Source organism: Eptesicus fuscus, chromosome 16 (assembly GCF_027574615.1).
Source record: "Eptesicus fuscus isolate TK198812 chromosome 16, DD_ASM_mEF_20220401, whole genome shotgun sequence".
NCBI classification, from domain to species: domain Eukaryota; kingdom Metazoa; phylum Chordata; class Mammalia; order Chiroptera; family Vespertilionidae; genus Eptesicus; species Eptesicus fuscus.
This window is the reverse complement of record NC_072488.1, coordinates 19633378-19652447: the sequence shown is the minus strand read 5'-3', so window position 1 is coordinate 19652447 and position 19070 is coordinate 19633378. Positions and strand designations below refer to the sequence as shown.

The 19070-nt window shown below is 40.7% G+C and overlaps 1 protein-coding gene across 1 annotated transcript in view; it reads left to right on the top strand.

Annotated features, from left to right (window-relative positions):
• Positions 1-1130: 1130 nt before the first annotated feature.
• SOS1 (SOS Ras/Rac guanine nucleotide exchange factor 1) overlaps positions 1131-19070 on the top strand; it is a 105497-nt gene continuing 87557 nt past the window's right edge. Inside the window, exon 1 of the mRNA XM_054728456.1 lies at positions 1131-1541. Coding sequence (XP_054584431.1) covers positions 1455-1541 — 87 coding nt within the window. The 5' untranslated portion in view covers positions 1131-1454. The remainder of the gene's footprint in view (positions 1542-19070) is intronic.

Genomic DNA, 19070 nt, shown 5'->3' with positions numbered 1-19070 from the left:
GAAGGTGCAGGAACACTATAGAGAATGCTCCTTTAGCATTCCACAAGCTTCCACTTAAGTGCCTATTCTGTGCAGAGTTCCCAGCGAAGAGGGACCTGCCTTCCAGGAGTGGGTTACTCCGATGACAGGGAAGTGATAGGTGAAAACCCCCGGGGAAGTGGTGTGGGTTGGGTTGGGGAGCTGCAGGCGAGGTCTCAATTTGCACGGGAGGTAAGTGGTTATTGGAGTTCATTATTTGAAGTGGGTTTGAAAGATGAACATATTGAATTTTAAACACACACACACACACACAAAGTATCACACGTACACATTTTATTCTAGAATGATGTGCAAAGGCCGATTGGAAACCCTGCAATCGCTTCTATTATCTCACAAATACTGGGCAAGTTTCGTGAGAAAGCCAGCTATCTTTTGTCCAGTCTGTTTACTATGCTCTGGGCAGTCCTTATCTATCTTCATGTTCGGGAGCAAAGTACACACACACACACACACACACACACACACACACACACACCCCTTTCCGAAAACACACACACACACACACACACACACACACACACACACACACACACCCCTTTCCGAAAAGAAAGGCACAGGGACTTGCAAGAGAGGGGTGGGATCCCTCGCGGCCCAAGCACACAATGGGGGCCGCTTCACCCTAACTTCCCCCGCCCCCACCCCGCGGGACCCACTCAGCCCCAGGGTGCGACCTCTCCGACCCTTTCACCTCCCCCTGGCAGCCCTGGGGGCGCCCTGCCGCCCGGCCGGGCGCCTCCCTCCTCCCCCGCGGGGAGCCGGAAAACCCGGAGCGAACCGGCCCTGCCCGGCGGCGCATGCTCAGTGGCGCGCAGGTCCAGCTCGCTAGTAGGAAGCTCCAGCGCTGCACCGGCGGCGGCGGCGGCGGCGGCGGCACCTCGGGGCAGCAGATCCCCAGCCGCGACCTCGGGCCTCTCCCCTCCCCCGCCAGACCCCGGCCCCGCTCCGCCCCTCCCGGGGTCGCTCGCGTCCCGCGGTCGGGACTGCGCCGAGCGGGCGCCGCGGCCGGAGCGTCCCTCCACACGCCCTCCCCCCCAGCCGCCGGCTCCACCGCGGGGCCAGGCCGGGCCGGGAACGCAGCCCCGGCGGCGGGCGGGCGGCGGAGGGCAGCCGGGGGCGGCGCCGGAGGGGCGGGGGGGGCCCGGCCCGGGGCGGTGGTGCGGGATGCCGCCGCCGCCGCCTCCGGGCTGCCGAGGCTCTCCGCGGCGGGTCCCTGTGTCGGGTGGGTGGCCGGGCGCGGGCCTCGCCCCTCAGCCCCCTCTCCGGGGCTAGCCCGGCCGCGCGGCACGCCGAGGGGGGCCGGGCCGTCTAGTGGGGGGGCCGCGGCCCTGCTCCGCGTTTCGAGCTCGCCCTCTCGCGGCTCCGGGGCCCGGCGGCCGCCGCCGCCCCCTCCCCGCCCAGAGGCGCCCGGGGCCACCATGCAGGCGCAGCCGCTGCCCTACGAGTTCTTCAGCGACGAGAACGCGCCCAAGTGGCGGGGGCTGCTGGTGCCGGCGCTGAAAAAGGTGAGAGCGCGCGGGACCCCGCCGCCCGCCGCCCGCCGCCGCCGCTGCGAGGGCGCCGGGCCGGGCCGGGCCGGGGAGGCGGGGCGCGCGGGGCCGTCTCTCGCCCCGGTCTCGCCGCCTCCCCGAAAGGACGGCTACACCGAGCGGTTCCCCCCCCGCACTCGCTGGCTCTCGGTGCTGACATTTCACCCGGTGTGTGGCGGGGCCGCGGGAAGCCGGGGAGGGTTTGCCCGGAGAATACAGCCGCTGACAGGTTAATGCCCTCCCCCCCCCGGCCTCCGAGACCAGAGATGGTGGAGCCTCCGTGTTCCGCGGAGGTCAAAGCAGGCCGCTCGGACGCCTTCTCGGCCTTCACCCCGGAGCTGCTGTCCGCCTCCGGTTGGAGGTGTCCGGTCTGTCCGCCGTCGTGGGCTCGAGAAGGCTGGCCGTGGTGCTCGCCAGTCTAAGGGACTGCAGAGCTCGCCCGCCCGCGGACCTAGGGCCTGCTCTGCTCACCCCCTGGGATCACTCCTCCTGGCCCCGTGGTCCCCCACTCGGAGGAACGGGGGCGGGTGCACAGGCCGTTCTTTTCTTTCTAACGAATCTTGGTACCAGCATTTGGTTTTGTGGATTAGAAATTTTAACCGTGTGTGTGTGTGTGTGTGTGTGTGTGTGTGTGTGTGTGCAAGTGTGCCACATGGCTATCTAAAGTTACAACGCGATCTGTACTTTTTAAAAATGTTTTAGGAAATGTGGCTACATTTTGTTGTGGTGGTTGCTACATTTTTTAAAGCTTCCAAAGCAGCGTTAAACACATTGAGACCGTGGAGACCTCAGAAACTGGTTTGAATGAACAGGAGTAACAACCAGAGTCCTTTCCTTGTGTGTGTTTCCTTTTGCCTTTCCTGTAAATATAGGAGTTGTTTTTACTCCTTCAATCCTGTTTCTAAATCCCAGTGTCTTGTTGCTCATACCGTGTTTCATGTTTTCTGGTGGGAAAAAAAAAATAGTTTTAGTCCTCCTGAGCGTTGAGATGATGGGTATACCTTTTGTTCTAAGTGTTTATCCTTTCAAAAACTGGGACTTAAAAGGTGTCTGGTACTCCTCTGAGGCCACCAACTTTTACTTTCCCTTTTGCCCTGTTCTCCTCCCCCTCTTGGTGTCTTACTGTGGAAACTATTGGGTTTGTTAGCAGTTTTACTCATATATTTCAGATGTAAGTCACTGACTCTCCCCCTCAGGTGTCTGACTAGTTGCAGACATCTCTGTTGATCATTGTTTTCCAAGAAAACCCAAGAGATGCCGTGTGCCTTATGTACTTTATTCATTAGAAATCCCATCAGGCTCTCACTCTATTTACTTTTGCTTTACCTGCAGCTGGCATCCTTTTTTCCTTATATAATAAAAGGCTAATATGCAAATTGTCCCCTGGGGAGTTCCATCCCCCATCCCGAGACCAGGATTTCGGCATCTGGCTATGATGTGTGCTGACCCCCCTGGGGCGGCGCAGAACATGGTGGGGGACAAGCAGTGGCAGAGGGCCGCTGAGGGAGCCAGGGAAGGAGGAGGTGGGGAGGCAGGGAACCTGGGAACCTGATGGGCCCTGATCGCTGGCCAGGCCTAGGGACCCTACCCATGCATGAATTTTGTGCACCGTCTAGTCTTAGCTCATAATAAAAGGTGAAAAAGAAGTCTCAGTGATGCTAGAGCTGATTGGTATCCTGACCAAGGAGGGGAGGAGACAGAAAAATGGTTAAAAACATACAAAAGAACTCATGTGACACCATCAGTTTGGGGCTATTTTGTTTAGTGCGAGCAGTGCCTGTCCCAGGGGAACCACCAAGATACCCTATCAGTTGAGGGGCCTGTGAAGCAGTGAAAAGAGCATTGTACGCGTTGGCAGACCAGGCCTAACTCCTGCACACTGGTGGCCCTTGCTGAAATCTGTCCACAGAAGCATTCTGTTTGGCTGGCACCGTGCTATTTTAATTTTAATGCAATTAGTTGCCAATATTTAAAAATGGGGCATATTACATAAAACCTGACTTTTGAGCTTTTCTTGAAGAATAGGGAGCTCTCCCCACATTGGGCCCACATTCAAGCAAGGCAGTCAACTGCCAGAGCTGCCCTTTTCAGACATAGCATGTGGTGTTTCCCATTGACCACAGTCCCCACCAGTTCTCTGCTTATTGACATAAACCAGCTTTGACTTGAAGCAGAGATACTCTTGAATGACAGTAGAAGTGATGGGAGGGGGTGGAAGTGTACACAATCTAGCTGATATGTAAGGTTCTTCCAATTCTTATTTAAATTCTTATCCACTAATGATGATACTAAGCCAACTAAGGCAAGGTTGAAAATCTATTTTATATCTGGATAAGCTCTTGGTGGCTCTAAACCTCCATTTTCACCTGCCTGCGAGACATTTCATGTGGCTATCTCCCTATCTTGAACTCTTCCTTTAGACTTACTGCACTGCTGCAGATGCACCCAACTTGTGTTATCTTACCTGAGGCTCTTTGGACGTGCTGTTCTCTTCACCTGGACTGCTCTTTGCCTGGCCTAACATTACTCATCCTTCTGGACTAATTTAACCTCAGATCTTTTCTCAAATCTTCAGTGCTGAGTTGGAAATCTTTATTTTCTGTTAGCACCCTAGCCTAGCACTTAACAATGAATTTTAAGTTTCTATATAATTGTTCCCCCTGCCCTGTTCCTCCTCAACTATATTGGTGGGTCCTTGAGAACAGGGATAATGTGTATGTGTGTGTATTTCTGACTGAGGATATGTTTATTGATGAGAGAGAGAGAGAGAGAGAGAGAGAGAGAAAGAAAGAAACATTAATGTGAAAAAGAAACATTGATCAGTTGCCTCTGGTATTCGCCTGCAACCTAGTATGTGCCCTGACCAGTAATTGAACCCGCAAACTTTTTGGTGTATGAGACAACACTTCAAACCAACTGAGCCACCCATCCAGGATGAAAATAGGGATGATATTCTAATCTTCATTTTATCTTCCATCCATGCAGTGCCTGACACCTTGTAGGCACTTAAATTTGAATGAATGGGTGACAGAATACTCAAACTAAAATCATCACCTCCATCTCTTCCACTTACCATTAAAAAAATGTCTTCTTGCGTAATGGCTTTTATGTGAGTGGTTCAAAACTTTGGAGTCATCTTTGAGTTCTCTCTTTGCATTATTGCTCACACCCAGGCGCAGAGCCTGTAGATTCATTCTCCTTTGACATGTTCTTCTAATCTATTCCCTCTTATTCCTAATGCTCGGAGTTTCCTTTCCCAGACTACTGGGACAGTCTCTTAACTGAATTCACAGCTCCTCACTTCGCCTGTATCTATTTGTCAGATTTCAGAAGTTATAGTACACTTCTTAATGTGTCATCCTGTTGTTCAGGACTGTTGATGTCTTTTGAGGTCATAGGATGAAGTGCACATTCTTTAGCATGGAATTGATGGTGTCGATGATCTGGCTTCATCCTGCTTTTGTGACTGGATTGCCTACTATAATCTTTTTATTCTTTATGCTTCAGCCATTCTGGACTTCTTCTTTTCCTGAATATGCCCAGAATGTCTTGCCAGTCTAAGTTCTATCTTATGTATTCCACAAATATATGCCTACTACAGACCAAGTATTGCCCTCAGCTTAGTGCTGAGGATAAAAAGGTAAGTGACATCCAAAGAATGATGGGAAGTGGCAGAGCGTGACTTTGATGAGGAAACTGGTTTATGGAGAATGTTTTGTATGTTAAGCTGAGGAGTTTGAATTTTATCTTGAGGGAATAGAAGTCGTGAAACTTTAATAGGGGAGTGACATCAGAATTGAATTTTAGAAAATTCATTTTGGCCATAAAGTGAAATTTGGTGATGAATTTTGTTTGAGATGTTTAAAAGGCAGAGTTGATAGGACCTGGTAACTCACTGAGCGATTGGGGGAAGTGGCAAGAGAGCAGAAAGTCTTAAGCTTTTGGTTTGAGTGCCTTTAGTCAGGATAGAGAATGTAAGAGGAAAACCTGCATAATAAGATGAGTTGTGGACATCTTGATTTAAAAGTCCTTTTGGGTTATCCAGGTGGACTTGTCCAGCTGGGAGTTGGTTGTTGGTACCTGGCAAATCTTATTTGGGACTTATAGTTGTATACATAAAGCCATAAGAATAGATGAAGCCTGTATCCATACAAAGGCTTACACATTAATGCTCATGGCAGCTCTGTTCAGCAAAAAATAAAAATAAATTTAAAAAAATGAAAACAACCAAAATGTTTATCAACAGATGGATGAATAAACAAATTGTGGTATAGGCATATATTAGAATACTGTTCAGCAATTGAATGAAGTATTGATACACGTGACAACGTGGCTGAATGTCAAAATAATTAAGCTGAATGAAAGAAGCCAGACTTTTAAAAGAATATATACCATATAATTCTATTTATATAAAATTCTAGAAAATGCAAACTAATCTACAAGGACAAAAAGCAGGTCAGTAGTTGTTTTAGAAGGGAAGCTTTTATGCTCATTTGTCTCCATTGTGCCTACAGTTTCAGGGGTATATACATATGTTAAAATTTAACAGAGTGTATAGCTCACATATATGCAATTAATTGTATGTCATTTGTTCCTCAAATAAGGTGTTAAAAAAAGTAGATGAGGCCACCCACTGAAAATGATTAGCAGTAGGAGTGAAATAGGGCTGGCATTAGAACTAGGGGAAAAGAGTGTGCTATGATGTGTAGGGGGAGAGCAAAGGGAAAGCAGTGAGTAAAAGAGATTAAGAAGGAAAGACCCTAGTGTCTGAAAAGCTGAGAAAGGCGTTTCAAGAAGAGTCATAAATGTGTCAGGAGGTACCTGAAAACTATTAGATTTCACAGCTAAAGGGTCACTTATTTCTAGCAGTTTCAGTGTGAGAGTAGAAGATGGAAGAGCATGGAAAAAGAATAATAAGGACAGATGACTTAAAGAGATATTTCTGTGGTAAGAAGTGGATTCAAGGTTGGGAAAGACCTGTGTTTTTATTTGAAGAAGAAAGAAACTGCCTTTGGGGAAGGAGCTGATAGAGAATGCTGGTGAAATACTGAACAAGGAGATGAGCTCAGGGACACAAGCATGGAATTTGCTTTGAACTATTTGCTGTACTATTTTAAGTGCCTCACATATGTTCTCTAATTCTCACAGGATACTATTATTGCCTCCATTTTACAAGAGAGGAAACTGAGGTTTGGAAAGGGTAATTTCATTACAGAGTCTGCATTTTTAAACACTATGTTATGTATGCTACCTCTGACAAGGGTGATGACATTCATTCTTCTGAAATGGGAGGGAAAGAGATGAAGATGGTTTTGTAGGTTGAAAAGCAGGCAGTTCATGCCAGGTAGCTTCTATTTTCATAAAATGAAAGGCAAGATTCTTTACATAGAGTGAAGAAAGAGAAATAAGTAAGGAGTTTAAGCATGATGAAATTTTGGAATTGCTGCTCTGGAGTATGCAGAAGGAGCCAGCCAGTGAATTAGGAAGGAATTGCTGAGCAGTGTGGAGTGTGGAGACTATAAATTAGTTTGATAGTTGTGAGATTTTCCTCCAGCAGCACTCATTAGTTAATGGGTTGAGGGGGGATAGTTGGTTGCAGGTGACTGCAATAGGGATTAAGAAGATAGGGATATTTCAGGTGATAGAGAAGAAATAAAGCTACTAGAGAAGTAATAAAGGTGTAAATGGGGGCTCCATGGATTAAAAACCTTGATAAATTGGAAGAGGAGGGTGATGGGTGCAGATAGGGGACCATGGTTAGAATGATGATTATTTGAGTTTTAATCCAGAGGTGAAGGAGATTAGATAATTAGAAGCTCTGAAGTTAGTGTATTGAATGATGAGTTGCATACATGGATGTTGACGAAATCCATAAGGATTATGTATGTATTGCAGTGCAGAGGAAGACTGTATTCCAGCAGTAGCAGGTAGGTCTAGATATCACAGCAGTGAGGATGCTTTAGCCAAATAATAATGAAAGTGGCAGCTACTCCCGACTCCCACAATGTATTTTTTTATTACAGCTATAGATGGAATAGGAAAAAAGTGTACTTCATTTAAAAATACTTTTGTCTTGTGACCAAGTTTTTTACCCAACATTTTATTATGAAAAAATTTAAATATGCAGAAAAGTTGAAATAATTGTAAGCACTCATATACCCATCACATAGATTCTGTAATTTACATTTTACTGTGTTTGCTTTATAACATGCTTATCGATCCCTCCATCCATCTACCGATCTATCTTATGTTTTGGTGCATTTCAAAGTAAGTTGAAGACATCAGTATACTCTATCCCTAACATTTTAGTATGTATGTCATTAACTGGAGTTCAGTATTTGTTTATGGTTCTTTTTATTAGGTAAAGTTTATGTACGGTGAATAAACAGATGTTAATTTTACCATTTAATGAGTTTTAAAAAAATGAATGCAACCTGCCCGGGGCCGGTATGCTCAGTGGTTGAATGTCGAGTCAACCTGTGAACCAGGAGGTCACAGTTCAATTCCTGATCAGGGCACATACCCGGGTTGCAGAGTCAATCCCCAGTGTGGGGCATGCAGGAGGCAGCCGATCAATGATTTTCTCTCATCATTGATGTTTCTATCTCCCTCTTCCTTCCTCTCTGAAGTCAATAAAAATATACATATATATATTTTTAATTAATGCAACCCAAGCCTCTACCAAGATATCAAACATTACTATCACTTGGGATATTTCCTTCATTGTCTTGTTAGTCATTCCTTGTCCCCACCTCCCAGAAGTAATTGCTGTTCTGATCTTTTATCATCCTACCATAGATTTATCTATTCTAGAAAGTCATCCTCCTATATAATAAAAGCCTAATATGCTAAGTGTCCGGTCATCCAGTTGGCCGTTCAGCCAATCAAAGCGTAATATGCTAATGATATGGTAAGGCTGCGCAACTGCTCGCTATGATGTGCACTGACCACCAGTGGGCAGACAGTTGACTGGTCGACCAGTCGCTGTGATGTGCACTGAACACCAGGGGACAGACGCTCCAACAGGTAGTTTAGTTTGCTGCTGGGGTCCGGCTGATCAGGACTGAGTGAGATGGGCTGGACACACCCTGGAGCCCTCCCATGGTCCCTCTCCGGCTGGCCAACCTCCCATGTCCCTCCCCAGCCCCGATTGTGCGCTGGTAGGGTCCCTCGGCCTGGTCTGCGCGCTCTTGCAATCTGGGACCCCTTGGGGGATGTTAGAGAGCCGGTTTCGGCCTGATGGCGGAATGACTGGTCACTATCATGCACACTGACCATCAGGGGGCAGACGCTCAACACAGGAGCTGCCCCCTGGTGGTCAGCGCTAAGGATGTCCAACTGCCCTTAGTCGGACATCCCCCGAGGGCTCCTGGACTGCGAAAGGGTGCAGGCTGGGGTGAGGACCCCCCCCCCCCCGCCCCCGAATGTGTGAATTTCATGCACTGGCCCTCTAGTATAAATAGAATCATGCAGCATATATTTTTTGGTAAAACTTTTGAGGTTGTGTTTATTAAGAATTCAGTTCTTTTTCTATCATATAAATGTGTCAGTTCATTTATCAAGTAGATGGTTACCTGGGAGGTTTCCAGCTTGGGGCTGTTATGAATAAAGCTGCCTGGAATATTCCTATATAAGTATTTTTCTTTTTGTAGACAAGTGTTTTAATTTCTCTTGGGTAAATACCAGGAGAAATGTCCCAAAGAGTAGGTGTCTGTTTAGTTTTATAAGAAACTTCCAAACCTTTTCTCAAAGTGGTTATCCCCTTTTTGCATTCCTACCAATAGTGTATGAGAGTTCCAGTTGCTCGACATCCTTGCCAATATTTAGTGTTATTAGTCTTTAATTTTAGTCGTTGTGATGGGTATGTAGTGGTATCTCATTGTGATTTTAGTTTTCATTATCTTGATGACTAATGACATTGAACACTTATTCTTGTTCTTACTGGTACTGAGCATTTGTATATCTTCCTTTGGGCAGTGTCTGCATAAATCTGTTGCCCATTTAAAAAATTGAGTAGTTGTAAGAGTATTTAGTATTGATTTATATATCCTGGATAACTGCCCTTTATCAGTCTGTTTTATGAATATTTTCTTGTTTTATGAATATTTTCTTGTTTTATGAATATGTTTTATGAATATTTTCTTCTAACCTGTGGCTTATTTGTTCATTTTTGTTAAAAAAATTTTTTTTTAAATTCTCACCTAGGATATGCTTTGAGAGAGGAAGGGCAGGGGGGAGAGAGGGAGAGAGAAACATTGATGTGAGAGAGAAACATCAATCGGTTGCCTTCCATACATTCCCCAGCTGGGGATCAAACCCACAATGCAGCTATTTGCCCTGACCAGGAATAGAATTGGCAACCTTTCAGTGTACAGGATGACACTCAACCAACTGAGACACTCTGTCCGGGCAGTTCATTTTCCTAATGGTATTTTTCTTTGATGAGCAGAAATTTTTAATATTGATCAAATTTATCAGCCTTTTTTCTTTTAAGGTTATTGCTCTCTGTGTCCAAGAACCCCTTGCCTGCCACTAAGTTATGAAGATATTCTCTTAATGCTGTTTTCTAAAAGCTTTATAGTTTTATCTTACGTAACCCCTCCATTTCAAGTTAATTGTTGTGTATAATATGAGGTAGAAATTGAGATTCATTTTTTTAATGCTGATATGTAGTTACTTTGGAACTGTTTGTTGATGAGGCCTTCCTTTCCCTTTGGGTTGTATTGATGTTTTTGTGAAAATTAAGAAACTATATATAAGATTTTATTTATGTAAATATATATTTAAATGTGTTGTTCCATTCTATCCCACTGATCTGTTTATTTATCTTTACTCTAGTACACCACTATTGATTACTGTAGATTTATAGTAAATCTTGAAGGTAGGTAGCATAAGTATTCCAATTTTGTTCTTCTTTTAAAATACTGTTTTAGTGTTTCTGGATTTTTCATTTCAGTATAAATTTTGAACCAGTTTGCCAATTTCTACCAAAAAATCTTGATGAGATTTTGATTGTGATTTCATTGAATCTATAGATCACTAGGCATAATTAACATTTTAATAATATTAAATTTTTGATCCATGACCATGGTATATATCTCTCTTTTTTAAAACTTTTTAATTTGTCTCAGCAACACTGTAGTTTTTAGTGTAGAAATCTTACATATCTTTGGTTAAGTTTAATCCTAAATATTTTGTTTTTTGAGGCTATTGTAAAGTGTTCTAAAAATTTATTTTCTAATGGTTTGATATGAGTACATAAATATACAGCCAATTTCTGTATGTTGAAGTTGTATTCTTTGGCCTTGCTGGTAGTTTTGGAGATTCCATAAATTTTTTTTTTTACATAATTATGTCAAGTAGCCTGGTATTTATTTATTTATTTATTTATTTATTTATTTATTTATTGGCTAGGACCTCCAGTACAAGTGGTCATCTTTGCCATGTTCCCATTCTTAAGGAAAAAAGCATGTCTTATTTTACCACTAAGAGTGACATTAGTTGTTAGTTTTCATTGGTGCCCTTTATCAGATTGAAGATTTTCCCTTCCATTTTTCATTTTCGGAGACCTTTGGAATTTTTAGAAATCATAAATGGATTTGAATTTTGTCAAATTATTTTTCTGTGTCTGTTAAAAGATCATAGGGGTTTTCTCCTTTATTCTATCAATATAGTAAATTACATTGATTGATTTTTGAGTGTTAAAACAATCTCACATTTCCTGGATAAACCATAGCAGACAGTATTTTATTGAGTTCCTGCTATGTGGCAGTATTCTAGTCACATGCTTAGTACTTTACATGCTTATCTCTTCTACCCATTGACTTTCAAGATGATAATTTTTATAGCTGAGTTTTACAGCTGATGAAATGGATCCTGAGAGGCAAATTGCTCAAGATCTTATAAGGAGTAGAATTAGGATTTGAACCCAAGTCTGTCTAGCTTTAAAGACAGCTGTGTGTTGCTTCTGTTGAAGAGGCAGTATATAATACAGTTAAATGGTGCCCTAATTGTCTTGCACCTTAGATTTTAGGAAAGAAGTGCTGTAAGCCACTGAATGAAGAGGGCTTTGGACCTCTTGTTTTAAGCTGAGAAATTTAGCCCTTTTACATATTGGTGCTCTGCATAGAATTATGTTTGATAAAACGGTTCTGCTGCATTAAAAAAGTAAGAATTTTAAAAGCAGTAGTTAATGGAGAGATATTAAAGAAAGGTCTGGGAAGTAATTGTCTTGGGGTGGCAATAGGAAGCTAGAAGACTGTCCTGTATATTTATATTTGGGACTGATGGAAGTGACATTTTATATATATTTATACACACACACACACACACACACACACACACACACTAGAGGCCTGGTGCACGAAAATTCATGCACTGCCGGGGGGGAGGTGTCCCTCAGCCCGGCCTGCGCCCTTTCGCAGTCCGGGACTCCTCAGGGGATGTCCACCTGCTGGCTTAGGCCCACTCCCTGGGGGAGTGGGCCTAAGCTGGCAGTCAGACATCTCTCTGGCAGCCCGAGAGCCCTTGGGGGATGTCCGACTAACAGACATCCTTAGCGTTGCCATGGAAGCAGGAGAGGCTTCTGGCTGAGCGGTGCTCCCCCTGTGGAAGTGCACTGACCACCAGGGGGCAGCTCCTGTGTTGAGCGTCTGCCCCCTGGTGGTCAGTGCGCATCATAGCGAACAGTTGTTCCCAGTCATTCTGCCTCCACAGTTAGGGTTAATTTGCATATTACCCTTTTATTATATAGGATTTTAAAGGGTCACTGTCTGCTCTGTAGAGCGTAGATTCAATGACAGCAGAACTGCTGGCAAGAAGGCCAGTTAGGAGACTTGTGCAGCAATTCACAGAAGGGGATAATGGTGGTCTTGACTAGGGCAATAGCTGTAGGTATAAAGAAAAGTGGACAGATTTTAGAATTGGGGGTGGATTGGTGATTGAATGACAGGGTAGTGAGAGAGGAGTTAAAGCTAATTCCCAGGTTTCTGCCTTAGAAGTCTTAAGTTTTAATGGTAATGAAAGAGGAAATACTGGGAGCAGAGCACACTTGGAGGGGAACTAAGAAACCATCAGTACTCTGGGAAAGAGAGTTTGTGAGAGAATTGTGATAGGACAGATTTACACTTTGGGGATAGCTGAGTATGGCAAGCATGGAAGGCATCTTTGTTGGACTGTCCTTGTTCATTATAGGCAGGTATACTGAAAGTTCTGATGATATCTTTCAAAGTACATTTCAAATGTCATTTCCTCTACAAAGACTTTCTACTACAACTCCATTCCCTAAGTAAATCAATCTCTTAATTTCCTTAGTATTCTATATCTCAATTTTAGCACTTAATGACAGTCTGCCCTTTAAAGTTTGTTTGTATCTGTGGTTTCTCTCCTCCTCTATATTGGGAGTTACCTGAGGGCAAGAATAGGTTCTTACCTATTTTGTATTCCCTAGAATGCTTAACATATTTCTCATGTATAGCAGGTGCTCAGTACATATTTGTTAAATTGCATGTGGTTCTGAGTTTATCCCCTCAAGAATACTAATGTATGGAGTTAGGTGGGTTGAGATCTTCACTAGTCAAAAGGCATTCCAATCTTCATGCTCAGTGTATTTTAGCAAACAGGGAAGCAAATGATGTATATTTTAGCAATGATTCATTTAAAATGGCTAGATTTTTCTTTTAAAGTATAATGCTTCAGAGGACAAGCAGATGCCAAGATGGGATCAAGCATGCAAGAAATTTATTAGAACTGCTTGTGAGAGAAAATGAGGATGGAGGTCAGGAGAGTTGTCAGACTCTGTTGCAAGTCTGACTATAAGTGAAGGAGAGAGGAGAGGAAGGAAGGAACTTTGGGTGAAAGTGTCTAACACTGCTGTGCAGTTCTAAGAAAAGTTCACCAAGCCTCAGGAAGTCCTTGAGTGAAAGTTGCCTATCACAGGCATTCCTCAACTCCCAGGATAGGCTTGTCTTAATATGTATGCCTTCTGTGCTCAGTCATTGACTGGGAGCAGCCAGTGAGAAGCATGGCCCAAACACGGTGATGGATTTCAGAGTGCACCAGCTGGGGCCCTCAGTCAGTTATGTTCCCTGTAGTCAGAGATCTGAGAGGCTCATTCTCATAGCCAGCCAGGGTCATTTCTGGCTATAAATTGCCTGATTCAGGATAATTGAAATTATCCATTCAAAGTGGGTACTAATTTGTTCCCCTCAAACCCTTTATGCTTAAAAACAAACATATGTTAGAGTAAGTTCTAATGGCCAAAAGTTAATTATTGACACTAATAGTACACAATCTGGTTATCAAAGTTTACATTTCATTTTGAAGTTTATTTATAATTAAACCTTTGTACAAAACCACAAACAAAGCAATAAAGATAAAATAAAACAATGCAAATGATACTCATGTTATTCCTATATGAACTAGTGTAGTGGTCGGCAAACTCATTAGTCAACAGAGCCAAATATCAACAGTACGATTGAAATTTCTTTTGAGAGCCAATTTTTTTAAACTTAAACTTTTTCTAACGCCACTTCTTCAAAATAGACTCGCCCAGGCCGTGGTATTTTGTGGAAGAGCCACACTCAAGGGGCCAAAGAGCCGCATGTGACCCGCGAGCCGCAGTTGGCCGACTACGGAACTATAGTGTATCAGGAATACTTTAGGCACTTCAGCAGTATCCAGAGTAGTCCAACCATCCAGCCATAAAGATGACTGCTTGTTGACTTGCCATTTTAGGTTGAGCTACCTCAGAGCAAGCGAAACAAATCAGTGAAAGAAGTTTTCATACAGTCAAATTCTGATAACCTTCCATTGGAGTTGAGGATGGGTATACATTGGAGAAAATAAGTAATTTAAAGATTTTTTGGTATTATGGCTCCTGAATTACTCAGATATTATTTTTAAAGATTTTTTAAACTATATCATGGAGATGATTTTGGAAGAGTTTCTTTAATGCTACTTTCCTGGTAATTTTGACTGATTTTGTTTTATTCACTAAATTCGTTAAGCACTTATTCTATAGTAAGCATTATGACTATTCAATTTAAAAAACATAATTGCTATTTTTATGAAACATCTGCTGATAAGAAATATTATAATCTTCTCATGTGTGTTAAAGCATCCAAATTGCAAATGGGATCAATTCTCATATAGTTTAGTTCAGGGTTAAAAATAAATAATAAAACAAGTTGAGATTTTTTTAAAGTTATTTTTAATTAACAGGCTTTTTGTAATAAGCTAACTTAAATTCCAGTTATTCTTTTATAATTGCTGAAACAAAGTTTTTCCTTTCTATATAGACAAGTCCCATTTTCTATTTTACTTATAATCTAAACCATTTGCACATTAATTGATTTCTGTGTATGACCCAATAATTTGTAATAAATTGCACTTACTGGTAAACACATGCACAGATATTTTGTGTAAAAACTTGGGTAGGATTCTGATTTTTGTACATACATTGAATAACTTTTTCTTTTAATTTTTTTGTGCTAAAAATATATAGTTTACATAAAATTAGCCATTTTAAGTATTAATTCAGTGCCAGTAACTACATTTACAGTGTTGTGCAACCATCACCCCAAACAGAAACTCTGTACTCATTAAGCAATAACTCTCCACTTCCCCCTCCTCCAGCTCCTGCCAACTTCTAATCTATTTTCTGTCTCTATGAATTTGCCTGTTCTATATATTTCATATAAGTGAAATCATACAATGTTTGTTCTTTTGTCTCTGACTTATTTCACTTAGCATAATGTCTTCAAGGTTCATTCATGTTGTGACATGTATCAGAATTCCATCTTTTTTTAAGTCTAAGTAATATTTCATTGTACATATATACCACATTTGTTTATCCATCTATCTGTTGTTTCTATCTTTTGCTATTGTGAATAATGCTACAATGAATATTGGTATATAAATATCTGTACAAGTCTCTGTTTTCAATTATTTTGGGTACATAGCTAAAAGTAGAATTGCTGGGTCATTTGGTAGTGCTATGTTTAGCTTTTAGAGGAACTGCCATACTGTTTTCCATGGCAGCCACACCATTTTACATTCCTACCAGCAATGCACAAAGGTTTCAGTTTCTCTAAATCACCTACACTTGTGTTTTTTTAAATTATCATCCTAATTGGTGTGAAATGATGTCTCATTGTGCTTTTGGTTTGTATTTGTTTTTTCCTAATAATTAATCACGTGCTTCGTTTCCATTTGTATATCTTCTTTGGAGAAATGTCTATTCATGTTTATTACCCATTTTAAAATTAGCTTTTTTGTTTTTGAATTTTAGATCATTATATATTCTTGATATTAAACCCTTATTGGATATATGATTTTATAAATATACTCTCCCATTCAAAGCCAACTAAAAAGTTGTCTTTCAGTATATTGATAATGTCCTGTGCGCAAAAGCTTTTAATTTTCATAAAGTTCAATTTGTTTTTTCTTTCATCACTTGTACTTTTTATGTCATACTAAGAATCCATTGCCAAATCCAAGGCCATGATGATTTATCCTTAGGTTTTCTTCTAAGAATTTCATGGTTTTAGCTTTTATATTTAGGTTATTAATCCATTTTAGGTTAAATTTTGTATTTGGTGTGAGTTAGGTATTTAATTTCTCTCTCTCTCTCTTGTTTTTGCATGTGGAAATCCAGTTATCCCAGCACCATTTGTTGAAGGGATTAATCTTTATCCATTGGATAGACTTGGCATTTTTGTAAAAAATCAGTTTACCATAGCTGCATAGATTTGTTTCTGGACTTTTAATTCTGTTCTATGTGTCTATATGTCTATGTTTATGACAGTTCCACACTGATTACTGTAGCATTGTATATTAAGTTTTGAAATTAGGAAGTATCTTCTTTATTATTGTTTTGGCTATTTAGGGCCCCTTGCAATTCCATATAAATTTGAGGACTGGCATTTTCATTTCTGCAGGAAAAAAGGTTATAACAATTTTGATAGGGATTGCATTGAATCTGTAGATTGTTTTGGTAGTATTGACAATATTGTCTTCCTAGCCATGAATACAGTATGTCTTTCCATTTATTTAGGTCTTCTTTTATTTATTTTATTTTATTTTTTTAGCAATGTTTTGTAGTTTTCAGGCTAAAAGTCACCTCCTTGATTAAATCTATTCCTAGGTATTTATGCTTTTATTTTTTCCCCCTGAGCATTCTTTATTATAATTGTGTTATAGCATAGTAAAACCTAGGAAAATTCCAGGACAAGCGTAATAGGGCCCTAGGTATATTATGCTTTTAGATGTTATACTTCTTTTAGTTGCTAATGGAATTACATTTGTAATTTTTAGATTGTACATTGCAGGTGTGTAGAAACACAACTGTTTTTTATGTATTGGTTTTGTTCTGCAATTTTGCAGAAATAATTTACTAGCTGTGGTAACTTTCCTGTAGATTCTTTAGTATTTATTTTTCTATATACAGGATTACATCATCTGCAAATAGCAAACATAGTTGTTGTTTTTCCTTTATGTTGTGGATGCCTTTTTTTTTTTTTTTTTTTAAGATTATGAGGAATTATCAGTTTAAAAAAAGGGAATGAAACCTGATATATGCTGCAACATGGATGTACCTTGGAAACATTTTGCTAAGAGAAAGAAGCCAGACAAAGCACAGGTGTTTTATGATTCCACTTATTTGAAATACCTAGAATAGTCAAATTCATAGAGACAGAAAGTAGAACAGTAGTTACCACGGACTGGGGAAAGGTGGTAATGTGAAGTTATTGCTTAATGGGTACAGAATTTCAGTCTGAGATGATGAAAATGTTCTGGAGATGGATAGTGGTGATGTTGCACAACACTGTGAATGTACTTAATGCCACTAAGTTTTAGACTTAACTTGTTAAAATGGTACATTTTGTATATTTTACCATAATTATTAAAAAGAAGCATGTTTATTGGATTCACCCAGGCATATTGAATCCGAATCTCTAGGGCTCAGAAGGCAAAAAAAAAAAAAAAGCTTTTCAGGTCATTGTTATGCATATTTTAGGCAAAGAGCCACTTATATATGGGATTATATAATGCAAAGTAGGATAAATTGGGTATTGTTGTCATATCTTTAAAGATAAATTTATCAGATTGATGAATCCAAGTACATACAATCTTCATATTTTTTATGTTCAGCTGTTAAAAATTTGTACCTCACTGTATGTGGTAATGTGAATAGTGACTACTCATAATTATTTAGCATTCTACCATTTAAAGTCCTTTCAGGTATATGATTTCATTCAATATACACTGTCCTCTGGAGATGGTTAGTATTGCTATTTTCAATGAGAAACATGAGATTTAGGAGATTTAATGACTTGCCTAAGATCATACAGGTAAAGTCAGACCTCCAAGACAGGTCTTCTGACTACAACTCCTATTTACTCCATCAGCAGTCTCCAAGAAAATAGCAGGCCTTTTTTAAGTTAGTATAAAGATCCGTGGATTTGTTTTGTGAGCTAAAAAATGTGAAGTTATTAAATGAATCATAAGACTTAATAATTTTTTTTTGCTGATAAGACTTTATCATTTGACAGCTCTACTGTTCTTCCTATGTTAGCAATACATAATATTTAAAAAATTAAGATATACTGATTCTATATAAGGAAATATTTTATGAAATATAAGCATGTGATACTTAATAAATACTAATTAATTCCAGTTATCAGGAAAGGTGAAGCAAATACATCATTCTGTGGCATTGTTTTCTTTTCTTGCATTGAAATGATCTCTGTACCTAACCATTTGTGCAAGATATGCTTTTCATAGATGTGACTATTATTTTAGAGCTTCCTTTTGAAGACTGTATTTATCACAGCTGAGCCCAGGAGTCAGTAGACACCTTTCTTTGCCAGGGACATCCAACCATGTTCTAGAATAGTAGAAAGATGTGGGAAATAGGGGAAAGTCACTTCTAGCATCCCTGTTTTGCACTTATACCCCTTGTAACCTTACTGTCTATCATCATGGAATTGGTGGATTGAGGGCATTCAAAGCATTAAAATATCTTTCATTTCTGCTGGATATTATGGATATCTAGGGAGGGGGTGCATTTCTTTGATTTCTTGTGACATTTTTATTTTACAGTGATGTATATGTAATCACTTCTTGCTATTTTGATAAGATGGAGGCATTATACTAAGTGTAGCGGTTAATGCGGATTTTTTTTTCAATAGATCAAGTTACACATATGTTGGTATATATTCGATTTGATATGCATGCTCTTTTGTTGTATTGACAACAAGCTTCAAAACTCCATATGTCAAATTTTCTGAAGGTGTTAATATCATAGATATTTTTACGCTTAAAAATGTCAAATTTCGTGCCCAAAAAAAGAGCATTTGCGGGAAGTTTTAATTCCTTACTTTATTTTGAAGAGAAGTGCTGCTGAAAGCTTCGGGAAGCTTATGGTGAACATGCTCCATCTCAAGATACTTGTGAACGCTGGTTTAAATGCTTTAAAAGTGATTATTTCAATGTGAAAGACAA